Source organism: Coffea eugenioides, chromosome 5 (assembly GCF_003713205.1).
Source record: "Coffea eugenioides isolate CCC68of chromosome 5, Ceug_1.0, whole genome shotgun sequence".
In the NCBI taxonomy this organism is placed as follows: Eukaryota; Viridiplantae; Streptophyta; class Magnoliopsida; order Gentianales; family Rubiaceae; genus Coffea; species Coffea eugenioides.
In genome coordinates, this window is record NC_040039.1 from 44,009,336 (window position 1) to 44,028,402 (window position 19,067).

Sequence of the window (19,067 nt, forward strand, 5' to 3'; positions counted from 1 at the left end):
TGTTATTTTATGTTAGTAATTGATATAATAAATCTACTAATCCACATGGGTTGGCGGACTTCTTTACATTACATTACTATATATTTAGAGCATCTATTATTATCACTTATTCTTTGAGCAGCACGCATAGGCGTGGCTAAATCGAACAATTGAACTTTCAAGGCACTTATTTTAAGGTACAGAACGTGTGTGTGACTAAATCGAACTACTTTACTTTTAAGGTACCGCTGCAGTTTAAGAAGAATAATCTCGCATATGCTCTAGATCCAACTTAAAATTAAAAGATTTCACTTGCATTTGGCCGACCCATTTAATATGCTTATACTAACAAGTTCATTGCACCAAAATTAAAAAAAAAAAAAAAAAAAAAAGGACACAGGAGATACTGAACTTGTTTAAGGAAAAAAAAAATGAAAAAAGGGATCATTTCAGAAATCTCCTTTGAGGTTTCTGACAGTTTCACTCTGCATCATTGAATTATTAAAAATATTATTTGCCTCACTTTCTGAAAAAAGCGTATATTTCTTTTGCCAAAGTGTTGCAATTCAGGAGGGAAGCTATGTTTTTAAAACTTCAATATTGAGCTCACCTTCATTTATCCATATGTTTATTGTTTGCCCTTAGATTAGTAAATGAGAAAAACCTTTCTTTTGATGTAAAATGTTTTGAGAAAATTTAATAAATTGTTTAGAATATTTGATTTTTATTTATCTAGATCGATGGCTTGAAAATTAGAAAAGGATAAAATGTTTATAAAATTACATTTAAAACTTATTTGAGATGTTTAAAAGGTGAAAAAAATTATTTTCTTCATCTTTACAATATTTCAAATTGTTTTTACATACTTTGTTAATTATTTATAATTTGTCAAATTTAATTTTTGTCTCCTAATCACAGATAAATTTGTTAAAAGATCTCTCAACCTCAAACTTACAATTATTCATTAAAGAACACATCCATCAAGTTTTCAAATATCATGAGATTTTATATTAATTTATCATCACAATTAAGAGACCACAACAAAAAGGAAACTTTGGAATGAAATAATTTTCCCTTTCCTAAACATAACAGTATTTTTATCATATAATTTGAATTGTGTTATAAAAATTTAAAAATAAGGGTGGCAAGTGATATTTTTTAAACTTTAGAGGTACTAAATAATATTGTTAGAAATCTAAGAAAGAGGTTTCTCAAATTATCCCAATTTTTTTACATCAACTGCTCCTAGAGCAGTGGCATGCCATACAAGAAAAACTTACATAATCATGAGCGGGACCGCCAGGATGCTAAAACTCTTTTCGATTATAACCGGTGAAATCATCCATTTTATTACATAAAAAATGATCGATTTGAAAAGGCTATACGAAAAGAAATGTCACAATATTTCTTTTAGATCTCCGAAAGCAATATAAAACAAAGAACATATTTTACATACTAGATTTGAATTTCTTTTAATTGCTATTTACAGGATCTAAATTTTTTCCATTGAGATTTGTAGCTAATGAATTTGTAATTTAAATTCATAATTGTTTCTAATTAAGACTGATGGATTAGACATGCACTTGATCTTCAATGAATTATAATTTCTCCAATTACTTTTCCCATGGACTTTCAAATGTACTCCTTTTTTTTTTTTTTTTTTTGCCTGTATAGGAGAAGTCATGGCAGCAAGCATTGAAGACAAGGAAATGGGCCGTATCTTTGCTTAGAGACTCTTCAGTTGGTGTATGAACACACCCAGAAAGCCCACAGAGTCTCTTGTAAAAGTGCTAAAAAGATGTATTCCCCAAACAAATCCCTGAAAAAAAAGTAGGTTATAATTGGTAAAACACAGTAAACCAAGCTAAAGCTGAATTTAATTTTCATATCTCTGAGATCCATATATTAATATATGACTATATATAAACGTCTACAAATAATTGATGTAAAGGTCTAAAAATAATTGACATAACACGTTAGCAGTCCAATCATATTGCTATAGCCCATTGTCCTCTGAATGTGGTAATGGCTATAAACATCAAATTATGAGTTCTCCAAGCACATTTACATGTAAGTATGTATAAATATGTAATACGCATTATGATAACTAGTAGAAAACCATCAACCAATTTTTTGGTGGAAAAGGAGACAAATCGACGAGGCGACTTGGAAGTCTTGGTGGAAAGCTGCCACAGTAGGACAGAATTGTTAATTGTGGTTCTAAATGTTTGCCCAAAAGGGTGGCAAATTGATGAGACGACTTGGAAGTCTTCGTGGAAACTTGTAACATTAGGACAGAATTGTTAAGCATGGTTCTAAATGTTTGTCCAAAAAGGTCGCAAATTGATGAGTCTTCGTCGACGCCAGTAACATTACGATAGAATTGTTAAGAACAGATCCCTGGAGTCAACAGATTCCTGGAGTCAATAGGAGAAAGTTCATGAGAAATAAGGTTATTTGACTTAAATAAAAAGATAATACCTTGGCCGAGGAGGAGAAGATGATAAAATTGCTTTTCTGATTATTTTAGAAAGTGACAATATTATCTCAAATGGTACTTTGACCAGAGACAAAATCTTTGGGATATGCTAAGGAAAACAATACAATTAGTCAGTTTTTTGAATTAGAAGTATCAAAAAGCAAGCTATATGGAGTTCTTGAATAAACCAATCATCAGAAAAAAAAACAAAAGAAGACAAACCCAAAGAACTCACCTCAATTTAAAGGAAAAGCTACGCCTTCCACCAAATATTTAATAGCCATAATAAAACCAAAGGGGTGAAACGGAGAAAGTAGAAAGGGTATCGGCTAAACATGGGGGCATAAATATGATAATGATTGTTCAGATAATAATTAGGTTAATTAATTGTAATTAAAATCCAATTATGTACACATCCAATTAATTCCTTAACGGATGAGAATGGTTTCAATAAATTGGAAGGCTTGGTTGTTAGTATAATAAATGATTAAAAGGGCTTTTATGTAATTCTATCAAAACACAAGCTTAATTCAGTTGTACTTGATAGTCAATTTGGCACCAAACATTGCAACCTACCAAACCTGCCCCTAACCTTAAATGTCTGAAAGGTTATATAAGTAATTATAGCAAAATTAAAGCTGTAATGACTTGTACTCAATACTCCAATTGTACTGCAAACACTCTCACATTTCCAAAATAGCCCCATCCCTGCGGTTGAAATATAAAAACCGTCTTTGTCCTAAACTCGTTCTTATATAGTATAATGATAAGGATATCTAAGTTTCCCATGTTTAGTCATTGAACATGGATGTATTGAAGATTTAACAGCATTTTTAATGCCAATAAGCCAATAACTAAGGCCACCTTAGAGCTTCTGATTTCGAAATGCCTGACTCTATTCACACGTAAATTAGGAGATTATTCATAGAAAACTCTCTTGAACCTTTTTTTTCGATATTAAAAAAAATTAATTAAATACCAAGAGTTTTCACCGTAATTTGATCCCATGCTAATTGCATTGATTATCGACCCCAAATTACCTGGAAATGTGTTGCGGCTTTGTCATTGTTCCAATATCTTCCCTGTTCGTTGTCACTATCCCAGCAAAAATACCTGCCGCATTTAGCACTAATCAAGTGAAAAAAAGTATGCATTTGAGCCTTAAATCTCAAAATTGGTGGGATCGATTATCATTCTTCTGCCCCAACAAGATTAGTGGACTATGGCCTAGAAAAATTATTTGCCTAAAACAAGATTAGTGGACTTTGATTATGATATGGTCTTTTATCAAAATTGATTTTATTCCGCTTGTCCGCCACGGTCCAATCTATTATTTCGTGTTACCCTTTTTTCTAAAAAAAAATTAACAAGGAAAATGTGAAATTTAAGAAATGGAGTGGGGGGAAGAGGGGATTCCAATGGTAGTAGATCTTCTGTTCCCCTCTCTGTGCCATTCTCTGTCCCACTTTTTATTGAATTGCTATTTCACCTTCATAAACATCATGTTTTAGTTCTTTTTTGTTTTCTTAAGATCTAATAACTATTAATTGAGTAAAAAATAAATACAACAGATTCAAAAAAGCAATATATAATAGATTATTAAAAAATATAGCAGAGAATTCATTAAAAAAAATCTCATTTTTATGCATTTTGGTTTGTTGAATTTTGTGTATTACTCAGTTAATAGTTATTGGATTTTAAGAAAACAAAAAAGAACTAAAACATGATATTTATGAAGAAGAAATAGCAATACAATAAAAAATGAGACAGAGAGTGGCACAGGGAGTGGGATAAAAAATCTATAACTGATTTGAATCGAGGAAGTCGGGAGCCCTTTTTTTTGTGTTACACTTTCAACAGCTTATGTTGCCTAATAGCATAATCATTCCAGCCAAAAATGAGAAATATTCAAGTTTTTTTTTTTTTCGGGTACACAGAATTATCCTGGTTATCCAATGAACCTAACCTCCGTTAAGACAGATTAGTGTTGATTTTGATTGCTGCCTAATAACGTTTTAGACTTGTAGCTTAGCAGTTAAGTTAAGCTTAGGCTGATGCTGAAGTCAACTATTAAAATTTTCAAACTTTGAAGTCTATCAAGCGTTAACTCCCTAGAACCGACCAACATTAATTTAAACAAAATTCAGAGAAATGTTCTTTGTATGGCCGTAATTTGCACAGTGATTTAGGATGAGTACGTCTTACAATATTCTCTGTTCCCACAGGAAAAAGAGTCAACTTATATCGTTTTCTTAAGGAAGAAAAATGCCCAAAGAGAAGACTTGCATTTACGTGGTCTCTGGGCCAAAGAATAGAAAACAAGTGTTTAACACAATTGATAAGCACTTGTTCTTATTTTGGTCCATCTTACTTGAAGAGTTAGGAGGTATTCAGGAGTGGTTAGATAGATACTAAAAATTTTCACATGGGCTTGAATTAAAAGGTGTTTAACTTTTTTTTCCCCTAAAAAAAGTTGTTCAACTTTAATATTGATTAATGTGAAGCGTGGCAAAAGAAGGGTTGGTGCAACCTAAAACTTTCTCAAAAACTCTAATTATGATTAAAAAAAAAAATTCGGGAGATCGAGGCACAAGTGTTTCCATTGAAATCTTTGCCCTTTCAAGTAAGCTTGGAGTTGGGATGAAGGAGTAGATAGAATTGAGATTCTTTTGTTCTAGCCGACAAGGTCGCTTGTATTATCAGCAACATCATAGTTTACTGGTAATAGTATGACCAATCTTCCTTTTTCATCCAGAAACAAGGAAGACAAAGGGATTTTGGATATCACATTGTAGTGACAATAAGAGATAGTCAATAAATATTGTAGATCAGCCTTTGTCCACCATGATTTTTTTTTTTTTTTTGCACTTGTTATTTTGTTAAATATTGATAGTAGATACTCAGTAGGTAGACCTTTTTTTCCTGATTTATCACCACAATTTTTTCCCCTATACTATTCCAAATGGTTTATTGGGGTTTTCGTTATATTTAACCGGCACTTTTTAGTGTACTTCATTTACGCCAAAATTATCATGTGCAAGCACGGACTCACATTTATTATTTCCTAATGGATCTAAACGCTTTTCCTATTTTATTTCAATTTTTCAAAGACCTATTATTTGATATACACCTCTCCTAAAAAGTGCTTACTGAGCATATATCCCTTAGATTAATCAACCTTGTTTTATATTTTAAAACGTCAGAAAATTTTGTTTAGAAAAAAGAAAAATTATAAAAGCAAGAGTAAAGCATAGTGACGATAAGATAACACCAGGATTATAATTGAGTAAAGTCTACAACCATTCATATGTTTGCTTAGCCATGATCCACCTCCACCACTACAAGAAAATTGCGTTTCTGTGACAGGCGAAAGTCGTCACTAAAAATTCAGAAGTTGTCACAAAAAAAGTCAGTGACGACTTTTACTACTGTCACAGAGCTGTCACTAGTTCTATGTCACAAAAGGGGATCCATGTGACGACTGTTGAAAGTCGTCACAAACGATTTCGCTTTTGTGATGACTCTTGTCGTCACTCATTGTTGTACATTGTGTGACGACTTTTATTGTCACTAAGCTGGCTAAATTCTTGTCATAGTCAACCCTTGGAGTTGTCACATTATGCTTCCGTTCAGTGACGACTTTTGTTGTTTTCCATCCATAAAAAGTGACGACTTTCTAGTGTCACTAGTAAAACTTGTTGGCAGTGACAACTTTTTTATTGTCATTTATTTTTTTGTAAAAAGCAATAAGCTAATGTTAATTACGCAACATAGCTGCCAACAATCACAAAACGTTCATTGAGTAGCAAGGAGAAAAAAAAGCCAACCTACGAAAAGAAAACCAACATTCATTTCCAATAGAAGATCAACCGAAATACATATATATATAAATGTTGCCTCAAATGAGTCATAAACCATGCACCATCCAAAATAAGCCATTCAGTTACAATACTAGTGATTTCCCATCCACAATAGAGAGTAGTAAAGTTCTATACAAAAATATGAGCACGATTCCCATCTAGAACAAAACATGAGCACGATAGGCCTTGTAGTCTTCAATTCAAAAACCATCTTCACAGCAATGACTGGCTTCTTCTTCTTGGGCACTGGTGTTAGAACCTACACGTTACCAAAATTGAAGCAATGAGCACTGGTGTTAAAACTGGAACTACACTTCTAGATAGGCACCATATTATAAAAACTAATGTCACTCTAATTTGAAATTATAGCAATCTAAGTAAATTGCTTAACACAAAAATAAAGTGAAATTATATATATTGAATAGTAAGCAAGAACAAACCATTGACAGTTAATTGCGTACTACGAAAGTATACAACTAATCTATTTCTCTATTGAATCTTTCTTGTGGACCAAGAATAAAAGCGTAGCTTGATAAAGGCACTATTAAACTTTGTACAACTATAAAATCTCGAAAGTTACCCAAAGTATAAATCAAACAACATATGAAATTAACCATGAAAGCAGTTTCCTAAAATCCAAAAAAGCCATATGTAAAGCAGCCATGAAATTAACCATGAAATCAATAGAAATTAAAGAGGAGAGACTTCAACAAATGCACTAGCAATCAACAAATGTTAATACCAACTGATGGTTAATACCAACAAATGCACTAGCAATCACTTGGTGCAAGTTGGAACTGCAACAACTGCATAATCCCTATTCTTTTTGCTTCCTTTCTGTTTCTCTCTATTTGTCATTTTCTATTTTCAGGGACTTTGGTTAGGGAATTAAAGGCCCCATTAGAGAGGGGATTTGGTTACACTTATGAGAGAATCTAATACAGACTGGATGTATTAACCATATATATAAAATAGACCATTTTTTTTATTAGAATTTGTGCTTTTCGATTTTTGACCATCTATAAGACTATGAAATGAAAGATAACCACCGCTGAATGTATTATATATATAAACTAGAGAACTTTTATCATACATTGTAAAAAATTTTGGATTTACCTTTAGTCTTTGCAATTTTTACGAAACAATGGCTTTCTCCAGTGGCTCCAAAAGTTTTAATAACCATTTCTTTTTATTTTTTTGGTCCTATGGGGGAAAGAATAAACCATTCTTTACAGCCATATAAACCCAAAAGGTCTAAAGAAAAAGCAAAATTTCTGTTCGCTGGCATTCTAACATCTTGATAACAAAAATGAAAGATAGGAGGCTTGGATTGAGGACGGGTAAAATCATCTTGAATTGTGCCTGGAACTCCAGGAATAATTGGAAAAGTCATGCATTTTTAAACACGTTAATATCAGGTTTATGGGTTGAACTAGGTCTCTAGGATTATAACAAGGATTAATATAGAACTGGATAAGAAGTATTCTATTTAAATATTACAGGTACAGATAAGAACATTTATGAGTTATCAGAGTTTGAAAAAGGTAAGAAATTGAAAGAAGACTCCTTTCAAGATTAATCAATCAATTGACTCCAAAATCCTCATGAATAAGAGTCAGCTTCTTCAATGCAGAATGATAAGAGATTACTCAACAGACCTAAAAGCTGCAAGGAAAAGACAGCACGTGCTTCATTCAATTCAATCAACTCAGTTATTTTAGACAGCAGAGTACCAGTTATTAATAGCTCTAGCAACATTTTGGGTTCCCAAACAATACGTCAAAACACTAATAGGAATTGTAACCAGAGTGAAGCAGACACCAAATCTAACAAAGAAACACCAAGATAAGGCACTGGAATAAATTCAACTACAGCATCTGACTTATCCATGTAATAAAAGACACAGGTGATGATCAAATTTAAACAAATGATTGATCTATCAATATCTCTCCCCTCCAAATGGAAAAAGCTAATTATGAATGACAGGTATCGCATATACTATGTTATGAACCTTGTGTAACAAATTGCTAACTACTCGAAACAAAATTTTTTACCGTTCGAATCTGAACTTGAATCTTCTAATCAAAATACAATGCCAAACTCAGGAGGATAAGCCTTGATGGGTACCGACTACCAAGGCTGAATCAAAATTACTGCATCTCTGAAGTCGGCGACACTAAAATTCAGCAGATCCAGGCGTTCGTGGGAAAGGTATTGCATCTCTTATATTATCAATACCAGTTGCAAATTGCACTAACCTTTCAAAACCTAAGCCAAACCCAGCATGAGGCACTGAAAAGCAATTAAAGAACAAAACAGCATGTTTAGTCAAGGTCATTCAAATTAACTCCACAAGGTACCCTGAAAACTAGCTTTCAAACTGATTCCATGCCAAGAGTGAATGCAGCATTTAATAAGGCAGTGTATTGGAACATCAATGATAAAAATTAGTAGCTACAAGTTATCATCTGCCATTTGAGACCAAGTCAAACCCCCCTCTCCCTTTTGGAAGATTCACTAATCACAAACGAATAACAGGAGAAAAAGAACAACTAAAAAATGTTGGCCTAAATCAATTACAACCCCCCCCGGGTGGCCTAAATCCATGATTTCCTCATCCGTACACAGAAATTTCTCAAGATACAAACTGAAAATGCAACATTTCAGAAGCCCAAATTGCCTCGGATAATGGCAAGGAAATGAAGCCTTTCGGGGGCAGGACAAAAGCCATTGGATAATGAGCTAACAAAAACAGGGGAAAATTAAAATGTAGGTTCGAAAATGGCAAGGAAATGAAGAACAAAGGGGGAATACAGATATGAAAATCTTAACTATTACAAAAGATTAACCATTGTATGACTAAACACACATTGCACAACATGTTAACGGCAATTGAAACCCCAAAACAGTTTTCTGGCCAGTTCCCAAACGTGCAAAATTCTAGTAAAGTGCATGCTTGATTACCAGAGAGAGAGAGAGAGAGAGAGAACCAGAGAGTAAATTACATGGTATGGCATAAAGTACATTTAAAACAGCCAAATAAATTAGGCAAATCAGTCAAGTTCTCTTCCCCTTAAGGAAGCAATTAAATGGCACGACAAATTGTTTAATTTCTCTTTCATCCAACCAAATTAATGCAGTCAAAAAATGCTCGCATTTCATAGCTCCTCAAAGAAAGCCGGTTCTGACCATCCCTAACACTGTTAATACTCCAGATCGCAAGTGTTTCGGATGCGATTTGGCCAAGAGTATTACCTTCCCCACTGCTAATTAACAATCTAGTTCATAAATTAGTCTTTACAATAGAAGGCTGAGCAGCTTTTGAAAGCAAAAAAAAAACACATACCGCACAATTAGCTGAAGAGGGGGTCGGAGAAAAGTCTAAGCTGAAGTCGCGGAACGAGGAGGGAGCTTGGAAGTGTTCTGACTTCGCTTCTTCGGCGAGCTTGACCTGAAGATTGGCACTCGTCAATGGTGCTTTAGAGGAGCATTTTGCGGAAGCAGAAGGTGTTTGAGGTCCAGAGTTTTTCGGTGTTCACCATAGGAAGGAAAGACTGAGAATGAAATTTGTCTAAGTGTTGGAAGAGAGAAGCGGCGAGACTTTTGTTTGTGTGTGAACAACCAAAAACGACGTCGTTTTGTAGAGATTTCAGCCACCCGCCTCGCGCCTCTTTCAGATTTCAGACTGGCGCTCTTTTTTTTTTGGCATCTAAGCACATCTTTGAGATTCCAGGATTCACACCTTTAGCTTCATACATTTTTTTTCTTTTTTTTTTCCCTGGTCAAATTTTTTTTTCAGGTTTCTTTTTTCATACTTAATCTCTTTTTTTTTTCCTTAATCTCATCTATAAATATCAAATAAATTATTTGATATTGGTTTCTTTTTTGTGCATGTATATATATATATATGTGTGCTTGTTTGTGTCTATATACATCTTTTTGGGTTTGGACAACTCAATATACAAATTATTTAAGAAATTACCTTACAATAAAACTTACACAATAAAACATGTTTCAAAAATTTAACATGCATAGAATTGCTTATATACAGTATAGCACTTCTTACTCATGCTTATCCTACTCTTTGTCTATTACTTAGTTTTTATAATAAATTAAAAGAAACATGTAATCAAATATTCTGTTAAATGTGTTACAACTCTCAATCTTATTGCACGACAGATATTTTACTGAATAATTTTAATTTCGTATATACCCATTCCATATGAAAATAATTATTACTTATGATGTATTACACGTTATACTAATCTTTCACAGTGCTAACATTAGACTACAAATTATATTCAATTACACTTTTTCAAATTATTTCAGTTATTGATTTTTGGGGGTTGTTATAAGTAATAATAAACAATTCATGAAAAAAAATTTATGCTCAGACATGTCTATTATGTCAACTTAGCAAAAATTACAAATATCTAAAACTAGTTTGTTATTATATCATTTGCATTTTGCTAATACGTAATGAATAGGGGCTAAATTATAAAATTAGGGTGTCATATCTTCTGTGCTTTTGCTCATATAAAAGAATTGGGGGCTAAATAATAAAATTAGGGTGCCATAGTAGAATTAGTGAAATTTGATGAAAATACTATAGAATTGCTTATATACAGTATAGCACTTCTTACTCATGCTATCCTACTCTTTGTCTCTTACTTAGTTTTTATAATAAATTAAAAGAAACATGTAATCAAATATTCTGTTAAATGTGTTACAACTCTCAATCTTATTACACGACAGATATTTTACTGAATAATTTTAATTTCATATATACCCATTCCATATGAAAATAATTATTACTTATGATGTATTACACGTTATACTAATCTTTCACAGTGCTAACATTAGACTACAAATTATATTCAATTACACTTTTTCAAATTATTTCAGTTATTGATTTTTGGGGGTTGTTATAAGTAATAATAAACAATTCGTGAAAAAAATTTTATGCTCAGACATGTCTATTATGTCAACTTAGCAAAAATTACAAATATCTAAAAATAGTTTGTTATTATATCATTTGCATTTTGCTAATACGTAATGAATAGGGGCTAAATTATAATATTAGGGTGTCATATCTTCGGTGCTTTTGCTAATATAAAAGAATTGGGGGCTAAAAAATAAAATTAGGGTGTCATAGTAGAATTAGTGAAAGTTGATGAAAATACTGTAGTATACAGTGATGCAAAAAGTTGTCACAAAATTGGAATCGGGTAGACTTTCAATGACAACAAGTTATGTTGTCACTGTAGAGAGACCGTTTGTGACGACTTTACTTGAGTTGTCATAAATTCATTTCCCACGGCATCAAATGAGATGCGCGCCAACTATTTCGTGACGAGTTGAGAATGACAACTTCCAATGTTGTCACTGATTATGCTTGTGCTGTACTCATCTGTGATGACACCTAATGTCGTCACTGAATTAGGTTATCTGTGACAAGATTTTTGTTGTCACATAAATTTTTGTCACTGAAAAGCATATTTCTTGTAGTGCACTATGCTGCTGCTAGGCATGAAACATAAGTTCGCAAGAAGACCAAAAGTGCTGAGACAAGATTAAAAAGAGAAGTAAAAAGTATGGAAAGGAAAAAGAAAAAATAATAATAATAATAATAATAAAAGAACGACCGTTGAAGTCATCAAGTCTTGCCATATCTGAAAATGGAATTACAGTGCATCTGTACATGCATTCTTTCTTAGCGCCTGTGGAACAAACACAGATTTGAAGCGTAGAAGAGGCAGAAAAATTGAAGTAGGTTTGGGGGAACAAGGACAACCATTGACTCTTGACTACTAATGGATCTTGATTCATTGAATTTAAAGGTATCTACATCTTAAAAGTTGTTAGCAAATTTGATATCTTCTAAATAATATTGACCAAGAATTAGAGTATACGTACTAAGTACCTAGAATCATCGTCTTCCCTCTTAAAAAAAAAAAGAAAAAAAAGAGAGAGTGGATTCTATTTCTTAAATGCTAAAAACTGTCCTAATCGAGTCGATTTCTTTTGATTTCACTGAAGCTTATCTTGAATTGGCAACCCCAAGACTTGAAAAAAAAAAAAAAAAAAAAAGAGGCTTGATTTCACACTATAGTGTAGCCACGATTTGGCAATAGGGTGGGCAAATAATATATTTTTTAAAAATTAAAAAAAAAAAGAAAGAAGGAAGTTTGGAGTCTTGCATTATTGGTCATAGTATCAACATGATACGAACACGAAAATGTACCTATGAAAATACCCTTTAAGTTGTGGAATAGCCATTATAAGATTCTAGCTTCTTCAATGCTAAAAACTCTCCTCATCGATTCGCTTTCTTTTGATTTAACTAATGGTTTTAGTTTATCACAACTCCAAGACATAAAAAAAAAAAAAAAAAAGAGAGGAAGCGAGAGAGAGAGAGAAAAAAGATGATTTCACAATGTGGCGGAATCGACATTTGGCAATAGGATGGCAAATAATATTTACCCCAGAGAAAAAAAAGAAAGAAAAAAGTTTGGAGTTGTACAAAATCGTGAAATTCAATGAACAGATTTGTTCCTCTGAATGAGCTAGAATAAATGAGATTTATAACTAGATGCTGATTTTATTTATTGCAATCCATAGCTTTCTATCATCTTCCATTTACGAATTGTTAGGTCGGTGATTAGTCGCGCATGTTTATTCTTCTTTCGTAGAATTTTTTATTCCAAGCTGATGATGCTTCAATCTGGGTTCCGTCTTTTTAACAGTTGATTATGGTTACTTGTAAAGGTAAAAACTAATTCTTTTCTTATTGGAATTGATAAGTCATATTTATTTAGTATTCAAATGCTTTTCCACCTTTTAGACCACAATCAAAATTCCAATCAGATTAAAGGAAAAATAGTTTCGTTAACTCCTGCTGAGAAAAAAGAAAAACTATTCACTAAAACACCTTCTTGTTAGTGTAAAAGAACTGGTGGTATAGAACTATGATAATGACAGTGCCAAGAGATATATTCGAGCATTCTTAAATCTCACCTTGCCACTTTATTTTCTCCACTTAAACATTTAAATATTAAAAATCGAACTCATGCCTAGAATTTAATATGGGTATTTTGATTTAAGTTATTTGATGATTAAATCAAATGGCTTGAAAACCTTGATTTGCTGTTCTATTATATATATATTCCAGTGAATTGATTTTAACCAAATGTAATAATGTAATTTACTTTATTTCCTTAACTGTGGGAGAAATGGATTGGATGGTCCAAAAGAAAGGGAGAGTGAGTGAGAGATGTCGAATTCAGACTCTGCCACTTACACTTTTTGGATATTACAATTAACAGATATGATAGTTTCTAAACTTATACTTACTAGCCTCCAATCTCTTCAATTAGTCATGCCGACAGTACTACTAGAAAGGTGTGATTGTGAAGCTACTACCAAGCAAGTTGAAAAACCATTACAAAAATTGACAGTAGGAGAGCTAAATCAGTAAAATGTCGACATTTGGAAAGAGTGAACTATATTTGTGCTATATGCAACGTACAAAAAGGACTTGTTCCTTAGAATAATGAGTTAAAGATGACAGCATTCAAATGGACGGCGAAAATTATAATTTTTAATACAATTGCCTCGACTTAGTTTTTCGTTTCCTACGTGGAGTAGTAAACTCTTACTTATCAACAGTCTTTTCTTCATTGTCCTATAAGGAAATACAACATTCTTAAGGATACATAACAAATAACAAAATATTTAACATCAGTGCTACCAACTTTTGATCACTATTCCTTAGATCCTGTGTCAAGTTCATATATATATAACCTTTTTACCTTTTCATCCATCTTCACACTTTTTCTATCTTCAATTATCAGGTTCAGAATTTGAATCCTTTCGACAACCTTCATGTTCTTGTCTTATGTTTGCTTAATAATTTAGGCTCTATGTAGAAATGCTGATTGATTCAGGCATTAGTGACACCTGGTTTAGGCATTAGCTACCCTTGGTTCTTACACTGTAGCAGATACTCGTATGTATAGACACGTATACTCTGTTGCAAAATGGTGTAAGTGAACTAAACATTTTTCCAACATGCCATCTGTTGAATGACAACGGGAGCTTCCGCAACTGCTAGTGTTAATTCACCATAAAATTTTTACATGTACTAGCAAAACAGATATAAAAAAACTAAAATAATAAAAATTAACCCTTACTCCTATATAATAACAAGTGAAAACATGACAAAATTTGGAAAGTTATGTAACACAATTAATCCCATCAATCTAATTTCAAATTAAACCTATATGGATCCTCTATTGCATTGTGCAATTTCTATAATAATTGTAGATAATTCCAATCCAAAGATAAACCGCCATCTCATATGATGCGGTTTTCTGGTGGTTTCGTCACGGCTGACGCTATGAATCTGTTGGATTAATATTAATTGTAATAGTTTGTCCGCTTTCTAAGCGAGTATAAAAGCAAAACCAGCATCCTCGGCAGTTTCAATTTACTTTGAAAATTGATACTTTCATATGCTTTCTTTGTACCAACCAAACTTTGGATTCAAGAATATGGAGACGTTTCATGCTTCAGCTTCAAACACCAAAACGAAAAGAAAAATTACAGAGAAAAATAGAAGAGATCAGATGAAGAATCTCTGTAATAAGCTTTACCGTCTTCTTCCAAGTGACATCTCCAAGGTCTCTTTACCCTCAGGAAATACTCGATTCAGATGGTATTTCATGCATAATTTTTGTGCATAGGAAAGATTAACATTTGATTATGTAATGAATGCAGGGATTGTGCCCACAGCCTGATAAAATAGAAGATGCGATATATCACATCAAAAGCATGGAGAAGAAGCTGGAGGATTATCAGGAGATAAAGAAGAAGTTGCTGCATGGCAAAAGACCATGTTCATCTGCTTCAAGTGAATCTAACAACAGCTCAACGTTAACTGATGTTGAAGTTCAAGACATAGGACCTGATGCGAATATGATTTTGATAAGTGGGCTGGAAGAACAAGCTTCGTTTTATGGCATTATTCGCCGGCTTCATGCAGAAGGATTTGAGGTTGTGACTGCTAACTTTTCCAACACCGGTACCTCGACGCTTCAAGTTGTTCATGAGAAGGTCAGTAGTCAGGTATAGAACCAATGAAAGTTAGGCATCTCTTATTTTGTTTTTTTATTCCTGAACTTTTTCAGATGCTTGAGCAAATCAAGTAATGGCATTGCAAATGAACTAATTTTCTCAATCATTTAATTCACATTTTATAGGTTGGAGCATCAACATCTGGCAGTGAAACTACAGCAGTTTCCAAGAGGTTAAAAGAACTGATCTATGGCTATCCACAGGGCGAAGTTGAATCGAAACTGGACTTGTTGGACTTTGAAATTGTACCTGATCTGTTAACTTCTGACTTCTTTGGACCTTTTGCAACAGAAAAATTTTGTTTTCTGCAGCAATATTGATTCATTGGAGTTGCTTCAGGGAGATTTTACCATTAGAAATTATGGAGTGATGCTTCAGTTTCAATAACGGAGTCTCAGATTATATATTTACACCTTACCTCTATGTATTGTAAACAGCAAATGAAGGACCGATTGAGGAATACATTGCAATCTCAAAAGCTTTTGTCTTGTAGATAAAATGGATGCATTTGATTTTGATATGATGAACCATTTTCGTTTTGTACTTTGGTCAGTTGAGGTTATATGAGACATAAGATAACAAGCCATGATTTTGTTACTTATTAGCACAAGACTGAAGCAAGCAATTGGTGAGCATATAAGCAGTGAATTCGTTCAGTGTTATTTTATGTGGCCACTCTAAGAAGTCTTTCCTCAATTTTGTATATAATCATTCGTCATAGTGATAAAACGATACTAATCAAGATTCAGGAGAAGATTACAGGATCGGTTCATGTTAAATTATTTATTCAAAATCATGAAAACACAGCTCCAACTGAATTTGACAAGATCATTTTTACGTGTCTCTACTTGTATCACTTGTTTTCAGGCTCAGCCCTGGTTAAATCCCAAGAAAAACTGAAGGATATGTACTAAATGCAGGAAAGCTGCTTTATGTGATTAAAGATGATGCTACAATCTACAAATTTTGAACTCTAGCTACAAATCTTGATTAATTTGAGTCCGAGAGTTCTGTCATAAGAGAAAAGCATGGCTTCTCACTGGCTTTAGCATGCAACTGGTCACTCACTCTACGTTTAGGCGAGTGCAATAATCTCTTACTGTCAGCAGCCACTTTCCTTGAATCTTTACTGCTGAATCTTGAGTCTGACCCGATGAAGCCAATGTCTAAAAGTTCTAACTTCATGATAAACTAGTCCCAGTAGAGCCTTGCGAAACCATGGAAGATTCCCTTGCTGGTGTCCAAAATCGAGAAGTCATTTTTAGCCAACGCATGCCTGATGCCTCTTCTTGTTGCTTGCACACAAGCATCTCGATCTAAACTTCCAAGCCACTGATGTAAGTTGAAGGATTCTCTGAAGAGTTAAGAGATCTATAAAGATTCTGGTATAACTTTTCTAGGTGAAAAATTGAAACCTTTTGAAGTAGCAAGGATAGTAGTATCTTGGAAAGTAGATGCATTAAGATAAATATAAGGGCAAATTACACTTTACCCTTCTCCGGCGCGTGGTATAGCTAATTTTTACATAACCCCCTCTAGTTTTAAAAACTATATATAACCATCTTATAATTTGGATTAAAGTGTTAAAGTAACGGAATTGATCATCCATAACGAAACCTATGAAAATGTCAAAATTACCCTTGTTTAAAAACTAAAATGGCTTAAGTGACCAAAATTTATAAACATAATATGCATAATACTCTAACCTCGTATGATTTTATATGTTATCATATAACCCTCTTATGGTTTAGTATTTTACCATATAATCCCCTTATGATTTTCAATATATATACATAATTTCCTGTGGTTAATATATAATTTTTAACTTTACATAAGGGTATTTTTGACATTTTAGTTTACTCCGTTATGGATTGCAAATTCCTTCATTTTGACACTTTAATCCAAATTATGAGGGAGTTATGTATAGTTTTTGAAACCATAGAGGGATTATGTAATAAAATACTAAACCAAAGGGGGGTAAAGTGTAATTAATTTACCCTAAATATAAATGGTTAAGCAATTGAATGTTTCAAAAACAAGTTGGACTATGAGCAAACTGGAAATTTCAGCTTAATTAGTAACTCATGTCTCATGACACGTTGCTCGATACATTTTTACAAGTGGAATTAAGCAACTAATTAAAGTCCGGCAGCTGAATTAACCAACCGAGTCAAGCTCAATCTTGCAAATACTTGGCTAGCCAAATTCTTGAACTTCTTTAGTTTGATAGATTATGTAATTATATTCATGGCCCCACGTATTGTGAACAACGATCATTTAGCCCAAGGCAGGAAGTTAGGCCCAAATTGAGCTTCAATTTACTAGTACACAGACCGATTAAATGGAGTTCAATGTTAAGTAAATCAAAAATACACATTAGACAACTTGGATCAGTTGCATCCCATGGAATTGCCAGCCACTTGTACATGATCTGCTCTATATTTATTTATTCACAAGGTAATAGTGTCCCCTAACAATTTTTATAATTTGCAAAAAAAAAAAAGCAACTATTATTTTAGCATTCAAAGTAAGAGGTACAATTTTCAAAAAAAAAAAAAAGATATGTAATAATTGTGCCAAAATTTGAGATGCAAAAAGTTTAGTAAAAGTTGAAATGTTTCATCTTCCATATGGTGGAAAATTATTTTAGTATTATCTTGCAATTCTTGAACAAATATTAAGTTAGTTAGGAAGCCTAGAAAAAATAAACAGAGTTTTTGTCTAATTCAGAAACAGAATTTGAGGAGTTTTTGTCTAATTTAATTTAATTTTTACCTTAAGTTGATAGAAACAGAATTTGAAGAGTTTTGAGAAGTTGATAGAAAAGTAACTCTTTTCAAGCATCTACCTTTTTTGCCCTTTTTAGAAAAAAAAATTTTCATAAATCCTTCTTACTCCATGACGGTATAATTCAAAGAAAGCCAAAATGTTCTACAAGAGAGACAAAAAAAAAATAAGAAAAAGAAAAATAAGAGATAAAGAAAGTGAAGAAGACAAAACACATCTTTCATAGGGTCTTGCGTAAGTGATCACGTTTCAGCAGGAAAAATCGAATCTACAGAAGCTTTGTTTCATCACGCAACATCCATAAAAATTAAAATGTACTTACCGAAAACAAAATTCATAGTTTAGTTGTTAAGTAGATTTTTTTTTTAAGTCGAAGTTCATCCTTACTAGACGAGGATTCAATTGTATTGAAGGACTGGAAATTTTGGAAAACGAAGTTTGATTTTTCTTAAAGAAATTAATTTGCTTTTTAAATCATGAATCATAACTGGAGAAATCAGTCATGTATGATTATATGTTTGTTGGATTAAATTTCTTAAAAAATGCAAAATAGCAAGTATTTTGAAAAATAAGAATAACTTAAATGATGGCACATCAATATCTAAATAATCAAGAAAAAGATAGAAAATTTATTGGTCTGTACGAAAATTAAGTATTTCAATTTTTTGCTTGAGATTGTGGGGATAGCGAGTGAAAATGAATTCTATATTGATGAACTTGGTCTTGCGACTAGTTTTAGTTTAAAATTTTTTTTCTTGTTTTCACCAGTTAATATATAAGTGAGTACATGAATTTTATTATTTAAAATTAGCTGCTATTTTCCATCT

At 32.7% G+C, this 19,067-nt stretch overlaps 1 protein-coding gene across 2 annotated transcripts; it reads left to right on the forward strand.

The window, feature by feature from the left end:
• The first annotated feature begins 14,855 nt into the window (after positions 1 to 14,855).
• LOC113772488 (transcription factor bHLH167-like) lies at positions 14,856 to 15,970 on the forward strand. 2 transcript variants are annotated; one of them, XM_027317091.1, is made up of 3 exons: positions 14,856 to 14,999; positions 15,097 to 15,444; positions 15,579 to 15,970. In XM_027317091.1, the coding sequence occupies exons 1-3, from the start codon at positions 14,871 to 14,873 to the stop codon at positions 15,771 to 15,773; spliced, it is 672 nt and encodes a 223-aa protein (XP_027172892.1). In that variant the 5' UTR covers positions 14,856 to 14,870; the 3' UTR covers positions 15,774 to 15,970. The 2 variants fall into 2 exon arrangements, with proteins under 2 accessions (XP_027172892.1, XP_027172893.1); XM_027317092.1 differs by having other exon boundaries at positions 15,097 to 15,432.
• The last annotated feature ends 3,097 nt before the right edge of the window (positions 15,971 to 19,067 follow it).

What these genes read in the sequence shown, in the direction of transcription:
- LOC113772488 (XM_027317091.1), top strand. Translation starts at nt 14,871, where the DNA reads ATGGAGACGTTTCATGCTTCAGCTTCAAACACCAAAACGAAAAGAAAA. An exon ending in TTCCAAGTGACATCTCCAAG is followed by an intron (nt 15,000 to 15,096) that starts GTCTCTTTACCC and finishes TAATGAATGCAG; the next exon opens with GGATTGTGCCCACAGCCTGA. An exon ending in ATGAGAAGGTCAGTAGTCAG is followed by an intron (nt 15,445 to 15,578) that starts GTATAGAACCAA and finishes CACATTTTATAG; the next exon opens with GTTGGAGCATCAACATCTGG.